General features: G+C 48.4%; 2 protein-coding genes across 2 annotated transcripts; one reads left to right on the top strand and one right to left on the bottom strand.

Annotated features, from left to right (window-relative positions):
• Positions 1 to 1,669: 1,669 nt before the first annotated feature.
• LOC119441888 (putative nuclease HARBI1) lies at positions 1,670 to 8,608 on the top strand. The gene is made up of 4 exons (XM_037706532.2): positions 1,670 to 2,434; positions 3,401 to 3,612; positions 4,158 to 4,692; positions 7,821 to 8,608. The coding sequence occupies exons 1-3, from the start codon at positions 1,853 to 1,855 to the stop codon at positions 4,471 to 4,473; spliced, it is 1,110 nt and encodes a 369-aa protein (XP_037562460.2). The 5' UTR covers positions 1,670 to 1,852; the 3' UTR covers positions 4,474 to 4,692; positions 7,821 to 8,608.
• LOC125942994 (uncharacterized) lies at positions 7,870 to 11,859 on the bottom strand. Its single transcript, XM_049661306.1, has 3 exons — positions 11,684 to 11,859; positions 10,154 to 10,491; positions 7,870 to 7,878 (listed from the first exon to the last, which is right to left on the bottom strand). The coding sequence occupies exons 1-3, from the start codon at positions 11,844 to 11,846 to the stop codon at positions 7,870 to 7,872; spliced, it is 510 nt and encodes a 169-aa protein (XP_049517263.1). The 5' UTR covers positions 11,847 to 11,859.
• Positions 11,860 to 12,341: the final 482 nt, after the last annotated feature.

The following is a 12,341-nucleotide window of genomic DNA, read 5'->3' as shown; positions in this document are numbered from 1 at the left end:
TGGTGAAGAATCGGCCGTGCCTCATTACTGATCCTGCACGGCAAGAGCTCAGGATCAAGCTACACTGGGTCGCTTTCGATGTCACTTCTGAGATCATACGACGAGCCTTTCTAGAGTATGGTGAGGTAAAGTAAGTCATCAGCGATCAGTGGAAGGTGGAGGACTTTGAAGGTGCCGAGTCAACCACTCGTCTCGTGCGTCTTTTTCTGCGTGAGGGTGTCACACCAGACCGCGTCCCGCATCAGATGCGCCTTGGTAGTGGCACTGCGCTTGTGGTTGTACCTGGACGTGCGCCTTTATGCCTTCGTTGCCACAATACTGGGCACATCCGACGTGAATGCCGAGTGCCCAGGTGCGCAGATTGCCGAGCGTTCGGGCATGAGCAGGCTAATTGTACTCGATCGTACGCCAGAGTTGCCAGCGAATGCGGAGACATGGATCGGAGCGAGATGCTCATGGATGAAGAAGAAGCGGAGAGCGTGGCTGCAGTGCCGGCGTCTACCAGCGACGCGGCCACGGCGGTCGCGTCCACTAGAGACGCCGTCTCGCAAGAGAACACGGCCGCAGACGCTCGGGCAGGAGACGCCACTCTGGCAGGCGCATCAACAGTGCAGCACGAAGAAGAGGAAGTTTCGCCAGAACTCACTTCGGAAACAGACTGCATGGATACATGGAATACATGGATTCCGACCTCTTGGAAAATTGCAAAAATTGTGCTTTTGCTTAAAAAAGAAAACCTCGGATATATCTTGGACAACATTCGGCCAATTGCACTTAGATCGAATCTAGTCAAAGTTGTAGAAAAAGTAATTCATGTCCGGCTCCTTCAATTTACTTCTTCTCGTGGTATTCTGTGCTCGAGACAAATAGGATTTAGGCCTAATTGTTCCATTTGGTCAGCTCGCGTTTATTTAGAAAGCCGCATTCGACTCGCAGGACAATCAGGAGATATATCGGCATTGGTAACTTTAGATATTGCAAAAGCATATGACAGTGTCGAACATGAAATTTTAATTTCTCGATTAGTTAGCTGTTCTGTTCCAGACTATTTAGTAGCCTGGATACAAGAGTTCCTTTTCGATAGAGAATTTTTTTTGTTTCAAGGATGGGGTGACATCGGATACGTATAAACAGACGAGAGGCGTACCACAGGGATCAGTTCTTTCGCCACTTTTGTTCAATATTTTGTTATCTTCTGTGCCAATCCATCAGGATGTACAACTCTATCTCTTTGCTGATGACATTGCATTTTTCTCATCTGCAAGGGATATTAATACGTTATACCAAATTTTGCAATCTTATTTGTCTGAACTCGAGTCCTGGCTTGACGGCCTGTCTTTTTCGCTTAACGTAAAGAAATGCGCTCTACTGGTGTTTCCATTGTCAAATCCTGTCTCTATTTCTCTTCATTATCGTAATCAGCCGATTCCGCAAGTTCCAACTTTGAAGTACTTAGAGATAACTTATGATGGTAAGCTAAACTGGCAGCAGCAAATAGAAGCAAATGCTAATAAAGGAGAACGTGCAATGGCATAGTTGCGCCGGTTCAGCAATAAAAACACAGGGATGCGTAGATCTACGTTGCTGATGATTTATAAGCTTTACGTCCGCCCCATTCTAGAATTTGGTTGTGTTCTTTTTTCAGGATGTGCAGCATACAAGCTAACCGCCGTATTCACAAACCAAACTTATACTTATACTTATGACTTAAGTCAGCGAACAGCCCTTAACGCGTTTCAAGAACCAACCTTGTACTTATCGCAGAACTTTTCTCGTACTTATCGCCGTGATAAGTAAGGCTTGGTTAAGGTAGCCTCCGACCTACCTTAACGCTCCCTTGTAAACAAACAAAATGGCGGCGATGGACGACAACTTCGCGGAGTTCGTTAACTATCTGGAGCGTCGTGAGGAACTAATGCGTGGGGCAGCCTTTTCATACGCGTCACCGCCACGGCGAGTGCTCAGGGATCGCTTGAATCCCATGGAAGTGTACGACGACTACGAGTTTTTGTGCCGTTATCGATTTACAAAAAGGACCGTGCAGCAGCTGCTCGATAGGCTGCCTCTGCGGGAGAACACCGATGGACGTGGGTTCCCTGTGCCGCCTCTCCTGCAGCTGCTCATCACACTGCGCTTCTATGGAGCCGGCACGTTCCAAATTGTGACCGGCGACCTAGTGAATGTTTCACAGCCGACAGTGTCACGGGTAATCGAACGCGTATCGACTATGATCGCCAGAAGCCTATTTCCTGTGCTTGTGCAATTTCCCGCCGCTTCAAAAATGAGTGGTGTAATGCAAGATTTCTATAGAATAGGCAAGTTTCCCGGTGTGAGTGGGTGCATTGATTGCACCCATGTGCCAATTAAGAGCCCCGGTGGTGACCACGCCGAGGTGTACCGCAACCGGAAAGGATACTTTTCGATAAATGTTCAGGTGAGTGCTCGTTACAAATATTGCAGTGGTGGTTTAATACGCAAACAGAAGCGGTACATAATGCAGCTCGTAGTACGTTTTTGTATATGTAACAGACGTAACAACAAGTAAATCACCCCGCTAATTTACGACGCGGTTTCACACCGCCAGTATACATCTGTGCTACAATTGTCGAAGCTTCGAATTTGCTATGAGGGTAACCTTAACCTCCACCTATGTCGCGGTCCTCATCGACAACTACCGCGGCCACCACTTGAACCGGCAAGTTCTTGCTCAGCATCGGAAAACGTAGTTCCCATGAAATCGCAGCGCCTCGTATTTTGATCCAGTATAATCTCGATTATGTGTGTATTTTGGGACATCGCAAGAAGAAAAAAAATTCTGTCTTAGATTAATGCAACGAGAGCAAGGACACCTGAAAATTCGGCAAGCTTATAATCGCTAAAGTCGGCTTTGTCGGGATACTGCGTTGTTATGCGAAGACTGCGTCATGTATTTTGGTGAAAGGTGACACGCGTTCCTTAATTATACACGCTCGCACGTACCGCCAGAGATCACGCGACGGCGGTTTGCGACAAGCGCTTTGCAACATCCGAAATTTAGCACGTTGTAGGCTGATGTACTTGGGCCGGGACTTGCCAAAAATTCGTATCGGTCATGATCTTGTAATCGATGATTCAACTGCATAACCATACCACAGAGCTACACTTTGACAATGACAAAAGTATTGTAGCATCTACTTTTATTTTAGTACTCTGGTTTCTTGACGTTTCAACAAGTGTGTTCGTGCATATTGAACAATTAATATGAGCGTTATGGTAGTGCTTTACTTATGACAAAAAGTCTACAACCAGTCAATCGGTTCACATTGTGCTGCCACGGTAAAATGTTCACCTCTACAGAATTTTCTCTATGTGTAATTGCATTTTGGATATCGCCTTTATTAACGAAGTTGCCATTTTGCAGGGAATCACGGGGCCCGACCTACAATTTTATGATGTAGTGGCTAGCTGGCCAGGGTCTGCCCACGATAGCAGAATTTTCGACAGCAGCCGCGCCAGAGTGCTGTACGAGACGGGTGCCATCCCCGGTATTCTTCTCGGAGACATGGGCTATGCCTGCAGGTCATATCTGATGACTCCTCTCAAGGATCCTGCCCAAGGCACCCCAGAGTACAGGCAAGATAGTTTTTAATTTCTATGAAGCAGTGTAGCAGAATATCGAAATTATTTTGAAGAAGAAAGCGTGTCCTGAGAAACTTAAAAGCTCCTGCAGGCAAAGCAACATATCTGAACATGCAAGGTTAGACAACAGCCATCACAGAATTGAAACACTTTTTATTTGCTCATTTTCAAGAATGTTTTTGCGATTCATTTCAAAAGCTCTAAACTCAAAACCGAAGGCAAAAGGCGCAGTGCATCAGAAACACACAAGAAGAAGAACACAGACAACACACACATTTGGTGCCAAACGTGTGTTTTCTGTGTTCTTCTTCTTCTTGTGTCCCGTTTCTGATGCACTACGCCTTTTGCCTTCATCATGACATACCAACAAGCCCAACGTGCAACGTTAGTCAAAAGCGAAATCTGTCTAAAAGAAAGAATGAAAATAACACGTCATGTAACATCAAACGCAATTCCTAACCTTGATCTGTGCCACTGTATTCACAGATTGCGAACAACACACATAAAGGCAAAGAGACATAATGCAGTTATTTTTTCAGGTACAACAAGTCGCAAGCAAAAACAAGAAACAGCGTGGAACGTGTGTTTGGAATTTGGAAGAGGAGGTTCCCGTGCCTTCAGATGAAGCTGCAAATTGACACAGACACCTCACTCATAGTAATCACTGCATGTGCGGCGCTTCACAACCTTAGCAGAATTCTACATGACCCATGCCCTCCGAATGTACAGCCCCACACTGCACCCAGTGTTCAACAGCCTACACCAACTTTGCCGAATGGACAGCCGCAGATGGCAATTCAAGACTCCAATGGCTTCAGAACTCGCTCTCGTATTATAGCAAATTATTTTTCATAAATGCATGTAAACTTTGTATTGCACTTTATATTCCTTTTTATCAAACAAAAATAGATAAGTAGGCAGCTTCAACTGGTGGACGCCAGGTACAGAGGTTAAGCGCTAGAGCGAAACACAGAATGCAGCGCAGTTTTGTTTGTGACCCTAACTAGAATCCAACCAGTCCAACAAGTACTCTTATATTTCACTTAGCTTGTCAAATGACACAAATATGGACAGGTGTGATATGACGATTTATTAGACGTCTCACGCAATCGAGGCAGTCCACGAACGCTGATGGTGCGCACAGCGACAGACGCAAGAGCACTTCTTCCTCTTCTTCACTACAATGGCCCCCGGGAGAGAAGATGAGCCATCCTGGCGACCTACTGGCGTAGGTAGGATCAGGGGGTCATAGTATGGCTGAAGTCGGCTGACATGAACCGTGTCACGTCCGCGATGTCTAAGGTCGTGTGATGGCGTCACAGGCTCGACAACGTAGTTAACAGCCGAGGTACGGTCGATGACGCGGTAGGGACCATCATAGCGTGCAAGAAGTTTGGTTGAAAGGCCAGGGCTGTGAGGTGGGATCCACAACCAAACAAGGGAACCAGGCGGAAAATGTGGTGTAGGCACGTTACTGTCATGCCGCAGCTTTTGGCGACCTTGGGCGGCGGTCGTAAGGGTACGGGCGAGCTGCCTACAGTCCTCTGCGTATTTGGCGGCTTCAGACACTGGCGTGCATTCAGAAGCGTCGGGTCGGTATGGGAGCAGGGTGTCCATTGTACACGAGGGCTCGCGGCCATATAACAGAAAGAATGGCGAAAAGCAGTGGTAGCTTGTGTGGCGGTATTATAGGCATACGTTACGAACGGCAAAACAGTGTCCCAGTTACTGTGGTCCGAGGCAACGTACATAGTCAACATGTCACCGAGTGTGCGGTTGAACCTCTCTGTCAAGCCGTTCGCTTGCGGGTGGTAGGCGGTAGACTTGCGGTGAACGATGCTGCATGCAGCGAGAAGGGCTTGTATTACTTCGGACAGGAACACACGCCCCCGGTCGCTGAGCAGTTCGCGTGGTGCTCCATGTCGAAGAACGAAGTTCCGCAAGATGAAGAAGGCAACGTCACGCGCAGAAGCCGCCGGAAGTGCGGCAGTCTCGGCGTAGCGCGTCAAGTGGTCGACGCCTACAATTATCCATCGGTTACCCGAGGAACTGTAGGGAAGTGGCCCGTATAGGTCTATGCCGACGCGATCAAATGGCCGGGCCAGGCCGGGCGTTGTTGAATTTTACGCCTTTGGCACGCCGTGCAAGCGCGTACGTACTGGCGCACGAAGTGATACATGCCGTGCCAGTAGAAACGTAGCCTCAGCCGAGTGTACGTTTTCAGAACGCCGGCGTGACCATTATGAGGAGCGGCATGGAAATAAGCGCATATGTCAGTACGCATGTGTCGTGGTATCACAAGCAGCCATTTGCGACCATCAGGCAAATCATTTCTGCGGTAAAGGACGTTGTCGTGGACAGCAAAGTGAGCGGCTTGGCGACGAAGTGTTCGAGAAGAGGGTGTGACGGATGGATCGTGGAGGAAATTCAGCATAGTTGAAAGCAGGGGATCCTTACGCTGCTCGGCCGGCATATCAGCGACGTTGATCGTCGACATGGATGCGAAGGGCGTTGACACTGAAGCCACATCGGAAGGTAGCGGTGATCGGGAAAGCGCATCGGCGTCGGAGTGCTTTCTGCCCGATCGGTAGACAACGCGGATGTTATATTCTTGTAAGCGAAGTGCCCAGCGGCCGAGGCGACCTGACGGATCTTTCAACTGAGGACAGCCAGCAAAGGGCGTGGTGGTCGGTAACAATGTCAAAAGGGCGACCATATAGGTATGGACGAAATTTGACGAGAGCCCAATAATGGCCAAGCACTCTTTCTCTGTGACAGAGTAGTTGGCTTCTGCCTTCTTTAAAGTGCGACTCGCATATGCGACGACGTACTCGTCGTAGCCGTCTTTCCGTTGCGGCTAGGACTGCACCAAGTCCGATGCCACTGGCGTCCGTGTGTAGCTCTGTGGGCGCTGTCGGATCATAGTGTCGAAGAATCGGCGGCGAAGTAAGTAGACGACGTAGTTGCTTGAAGGGTTAGTAGGTGGCATGCAACGATGGCAGAAGCGCGCGACATGGCCGGCGACACCGCAAGCTAAACATATGGGTCGGTTGTCGCGTGTGCGCCAAGGGTTCTGAACTTGGCTTCGAGGCGGAATAGGAGGCGACACAGGAGTTGGCACTGCTTGAGGTCGCACTGTCGCAGGAAATGCGAATGTCGGCGGCGCAGGTCGCGCTGCGACTGCGGCATAGCTCAGAGGTGCCGCCACGGGAGGACATGGTTGAGCCAAAGGTAGCGAGTCGGCAAGTTCCTCGCGAATGGCTCTCCTAATGGGAGCGGCCAGAGATGTGTCAGGCTGTAGGGGTCGATCGCTGAGAGGCAGCATAGACAGTTGGCGCGCCACCTCCTCACGAATAAAATCCTTAATCTGAACGGAGAGTGAGGATTCTGGCGAGGAGTTGGAGGGAAGCGTGAGGCCCGAGAGAGAGTGGCCGGGTGCAACAGCGCTGCGCGCAAGGACCCTCTGGCGACGCAGCTCATCGAAGCTCTGGCAAAGAGTGACGACAGCTGCGACAGATGAAGGGTTTCGCGCGAGAAGCATTTGAAATGCGTCGTCCTCGATGCCCTTGAGGATGTGCTTCACCTTGTCCTCTTCACTCATGGTAGAATCGACGCGGGCGCAAATATCGACGACATCCTCTATGTAGCTGGTGTAGGTCTCGCCGGGCTGTTGAGCGCGCTGGCGTAGACGCTGTTCAGCACAGAGCTTTCGTAAGGCTGGGCGGCCGAAGACTTCCGTGAATGCTGCCTTGAAAGCGGACCAGGTTTCGAGGTCCCACTCATGATTGCGGAACCAGAGGTTCGCAACGTCAGCAAGATAGAAGATGACGGAACGTAACTTCGTCGGGTCATCCCACTTGTTCTCACTGACGCGCTCATAGGTAGAGAGCCAATCTTCCACGTCAGTCTCACCGGCTCCGCTAAAGACGGGGGGGTCCCGCTGCCGCTGGACGGCGCCGCAAATGATGGGCGCGGCGGAAGCTGCAGGCGGATTGTCGGTAGGCTCGAGCATGGTAGCGGCTGAAGCAGTCGGCAACGTTCGGCTGCGAAGTTCCAGGGTGAGGTCGGGGATTGCAGCACCTTCCACCAAATGTGATATGACGATTTATTAGACGTCTCACGCAATCGAGGCAGTCCACGAACGCTGATGGTGCGCACAGCGACAGACGCAAGAGCACTTCTTCCTCTTCTTCACTACACAGGTAACACTGCCTAGGTCAGCAAAAACTTCATAAGGGTGGTTCATAAGGTTCAATGAACCTAAAGCGAAATTGAACTCGTCCAAAAAACAAAAGTGAAAAGTAAAACAGTTAAAAGAAGCATATAACATCGCCTCTTCTCAAGTCCTCCCAAAGATTGGTCTATCAAATACATGGCGCCGCGCCACCAACACTCGCATGTTATACATACATATGCAGCATGAGCAACACAGCAGCACTGATTGCCCGCACTCTGCTTGGCCCTTCCTCTCATTTGGCAAGCTCACGGTGAAGCACAACCTCAACTGCGACAACCTTCGTAAATGCAGTATTTTGTAGCAGAATGATTATAAACTAATATGCACAGTTGGCAGTTGTGCACTGCTTATCATCAGCAATGTAAGGTTTGCTTGTTGTCGTACCCTTTTGTAACTATCTGCACTGATAGCATACAACTCTGCACTAATTGCACACAACTGTCACCAAATTCAAGACCATTTATGACGATTAAATATGCTACTTCCCCATGAAGGGATGTCATGCACTTCTGAATGTTACGAATGCAGGAGCTACCTAACGTTTGCTTGTTTTTTACAGGCACAATGTCATTAAAATTTCACAACAGCACGTTTCAGTGCTAGTTGTCTTTTTCAATCGATTCAACACTGTTGCACGTGATTACCGTGTACAAAGCCTTTGAAATTGGTGGTAGCAAACATCATGCCTGTGTTTCCCAGAATAATTGTATCAAAGGCCACGGCGGCCGCATTTCGATGGGGGCGAAATACGAAAACACCCGTGTACTTAGATTTAGGTGCACAGTTAAAGAACCCCAGGTGGTCCAAATTTCTGAAGCATGAAGTTTACTCGTGATGACCATGAACTTCACACGAAGCTGTTTCTGAATGGCAGCAAAACGACACTGACATCTATAATTGCCATTTTTCAACCAAATCATGCGCTGACGCTGCAAATACAGTGCGAGGATAACGAGAGAGCACGACTACTACGTAAATAAACTGGCAGTAGTTCAGTGGCTATGGTGTTGGGCTGGTGAGCTTGACGTCACAGGTTCTATTCAAGCTGCAGTAGCTAATTCATTGTGATGGTGGTGGAATGCAAAATTGCCCGTCTACTTAGATATAGGGGCATGATAATGAACCTCAGTAGGTAAAAATTTTCGGAGTCCCCCTCTACGGCTGCCTCATAATCAGATGGCGGTTTTGGCACCATAAAATCCTATATCTTTAAAATTTTCATTAACCCTTTGCGGTCCGTTGTCAGGCAGGGCCCGACAACACAACACGGCCGTAGCGGTCCGCTGTCAGGCAGCTCCCGACAAGGGTGTTCGGGGGTTAAATTGCGCATTTTTTTTACTGCGACCGGTGCGCATTCTTTGTATACATGATGCGCCATCTCTTGAGGGATAAATAAAGTTTGTTTGTTGAATTTTACTTCTTTTTGCACTAGGGTGCAGCACAATGTACAGCACGGCTTCTGGATACCAGAGTTCTCACTTGCGCGCGCAACAGCACGTTCGCGCGGTTCGCTGAGAGCATGACCACATTTTCACCGCGTGCGTTTTACGGTGGTGCATTTACTGAAAGCTTCTACGGGTTTCCATTGTCAATAGCTTTATGTTGAGGCGCACACAGCTGCAGAATCATGGTGAGAAAGAACAGCGACACCTGCAGTACCGCCGCAACCTCACCCTACAGCTGGTGGGTGACGTGAGGGCTAGAGCCAAAAAGCGAGGCCCGTCTGCGCGGAAGGAGTACGAGGAAATGCTAGATGGGAGGAGCCATTTCATCTACAAGTGCCCAGGCCGAAGCAGCAAGGACTGTGCCGCTTGTAGCGATCGAAAAACAAACGGAGGCAGGAGGGAAACGGTGTTTTTCTGCAAAACCAGCAGTAACAACCCTGCCCTGCACCCAGGAGAATGCTTCGAGCGGTATCACACGCTGCTCAAATATCGGTAGAGGAGTTGCCTGCAGAATGCAAGAGAAAAATAAATATCCTGAGAGTTTTTCTTCCACAGTTGGTGGTTTTGTTAGCGGCGCCTGAAACTGGCAAAATAGTTTCGGACCGGAACAGCCGGAAAGTGGGTAAAAGTTTCGGACCGCAAAGGGTTAAGACACCTTTTTTTCAATATATGAAATATTTTTGTTCTGCCTCATTCGTTTTGTTTTTGCAGAAGCTTTATCTTAAGCTCAATAAGGGCCTTTTTAGCTTTTAAGTTTTCCATCACTTGCGAATGTTCTGCCTCTTTTCTGCAATCTGTCATTGTGCTCATCATGAGCGAGCTGCATGCGAAGTTCATGGTCCTTACGAGTTACCTTCATGCGAAGAAAGTGCTCTTTGCTCTTTTGTTGCGCATCTTTTGAGATGGCAGCAAGCCGAGCAACGAGCTCGCTCGTCACGGCGTCATCCCTCGAACTGGACGGCCGGCTAGCATTTAATCGCCTTTCACGGCGGGCTGGTGGCACCGGTGCCACAGCAGCTGGCAGAACTTCACTTGGCGCAGCTGCAGCTGGGGGTGATGCTGGCTGAGTTGTTTGATGGCTAACTGGCCGAGCAGCTTCACCACTTTGTGGCGCTGGATCGTCCATGGCCACTTCATCTTGGGTGTGTGGCAACTCCCATTGCCACAAGTCGTCACACTGCATGTCGGCATCTGCAAAGTTGTTAGAATCATAGTTGATATCAGTGGCGTTTACACAATGCTTGTACTTTTTACTAGCCACTTCAACCAATGCACTGTGAGCTATACGCAGTTTTGCCTTGCTGCAGGATGCAGCAATGTTTTTGCATAAAATACTTCACTCTGCTTGCTATTAGGATGTGCTAAAGAGCATGACACAATGTAAGCCCATGAGCAGACAAGAATACAGCATGTGCCTGCTGGTGCTTCCAGCTGAAGCAGGTTGAATGAAACGGTGAGTGATAACTATGCGGTTGCATTTAAACTTTTGCATACAAGTCGCTCACTCGCATATTGGGACTCATGCTGTTCAATGAGCCATAAAAAATATTTAACTAGACAAACGGTGTCTGTGCTGACACTTGTTTGCATCACAAGCAGGCTTCCTGTGTATATTGCTTGCTGAGGGCACATAATACAGAGGCAATTATGGGCACTATTGCATGAGAAAAATAAAGCAATTCAAGAACATGGGAGAGGTCTGCCTGATATCAAGTCTACTTGCTATTCCACATGCGTGTGGTGACAAGTGGAATATAAACATGACCACATTTCACAGCATATGCACCCACGAACATACACAGCTAATCAATTATCTAAGATAGTACAGGACACAAAAGAGATGATGTTGCATGGTCAATTTGCATTTCCTCCACAAGGCATGGCCCCTCTCGTATGATCAGTGCAGATAAGATAAGGACGTTTCTTCTGGACGCAGTGCAAGAGCATATTTACCTATATGCCCCGTACATTGGGCACACACAAGTTTGGTGGCCCTAACCACTCCACTGTAAAAAAATAAGCACTTTATGTTTGCAACAGTGACATGAAATCAGTGAAGTAATGCACAAACACACCTGTCAAAACCATTTTTGGAAGCCTTCAAGACAGATCCAATGAATGCACAATTCCTTGTAGTGTACCAAAATAAAACCCATTCTGCACTGCCACAACCTCATCAGCATGATGCGCCAAAGTAATGTCAGCATTCTGACATTAAAAAGTAGCTTCAGTTTCTTGCAATACTGCTGCGTACAATGTGGAATACAAAACAAGTTGTTCATTAGCCACCTGCAACAACTCATTTGGTGCCTTTCTGTATTACCAAATCTGGTTTCCAAAATAATTAGCCTAGATCGACTATTTCAGATTAACTTATACCCACCATCTGCATCAGTGCTTCGTCCCGGCTGCGACGAAGCCAGCAGTGCTGCTACAGCTGGTGTGGCCTCCACTCCAGGCCCCGTCCGGTCGCTGTCAAAGGGGTTTGCCAGACGTGTGGCCATATGTGATGCCACCGCACCAACCCTCCGCAACTCGTCACTCATTTGGCTTTCCGCCGGAGTGCCACCACCATTGAGAGGCAAATATCAGCGTTAACAAATTTTCACAATGACTAAAGATTTCAATCATGTCTCTTCCATTCAACTGCTTCGAAAATATTGCCAGAGACATATGCACACATCATGTAGTTGCCTTAAATCATTTTGGGGTCCTGCTAGCCCAGCACAAACAAAATATAGACGCAGGGCACTGTGAACATGCTAATGAACTGCTGCAGACAAGTTTTGCTTGCTCCTGGTTTTTCGTTACGGCAAACGACAAGCCTACACGCAAAGCTACATGACGGCGGTCGGCCAATGACTCCATTTGCATGCTTTGCAAACCAATAACGAAGAGTTCCTGTAACAGCAATACGTCCTTTGACAGCCTTCAAGAAACATGAACACGAGCAAGTTTGCCAGTCGTGCAAGTGTGTCGCAGAAAACAGACGAGCGCACGCACTCCCAATGCCTTTGTTTGCCTTCATGTTACAATCAACC

Source organism: Dermacentor silvarum, chromosome 1 (genome assembly GCF_013339745.2).
Source record: "Dermacentor silvarum isolate Dsil-2018 chromosome 1, BIME_Dsil_1.4, whole genome shotgun sequence".
Classification (NCBI taxonomy): domain Eukaryota; kingdom Metazoa; phylum Arthropoda; class Arachnida; order Ixodida; family Ixodidae; genus Dermacentor; species Dermacentor silvarum.
This window is presented reverse-complemented; position numbering and strand designations above follow the sequence as displayed.

What these genes read in the sequence shown, in the direction of transcription:
- LOC119441888 (XM_037706532.2), top strand. Translation starts at nt 1,853, where the DNA reads ATGGCGGCGATGGACGACAACTTCGCGGAGTTCGTTAACTATCTGGAG. An exon ending in ACTTTTCGATAAATGTTCAG is followed by an intron (nt 2,435 to 3,400) that starts GTGAGTGCTCGT and finishes GCCATTTTGCAG; the next exon opens with GGAATCACGGGGCCCGACCT. An exon ending in CAAGGCACCCCAGAGTACAG is followed by an intron (nt 3,613 to 4,157) that starts GCAAGATAGTTT and finishes TTATTTTTTCAG; the next exon opens with GTACAACAAGTCGCAAGCAA.
- LOC125942994 (XM_049661306.1), bottom strand. Translation starts at nt 11,846, where the DNA reads ATGAGTGACGAGTTGCGGAGGGTTGGTGCGGTGGCATCACATATGGCC. An exon ending in ACGAAGCACTGATGCAGATG is followed by an intron (nt 10,492 to 11,683) that starts GTGGGTATAAGT and finishes ACAACTTTGCAG; the next exon opens with ATGCCGACATGCAGTGTGAC.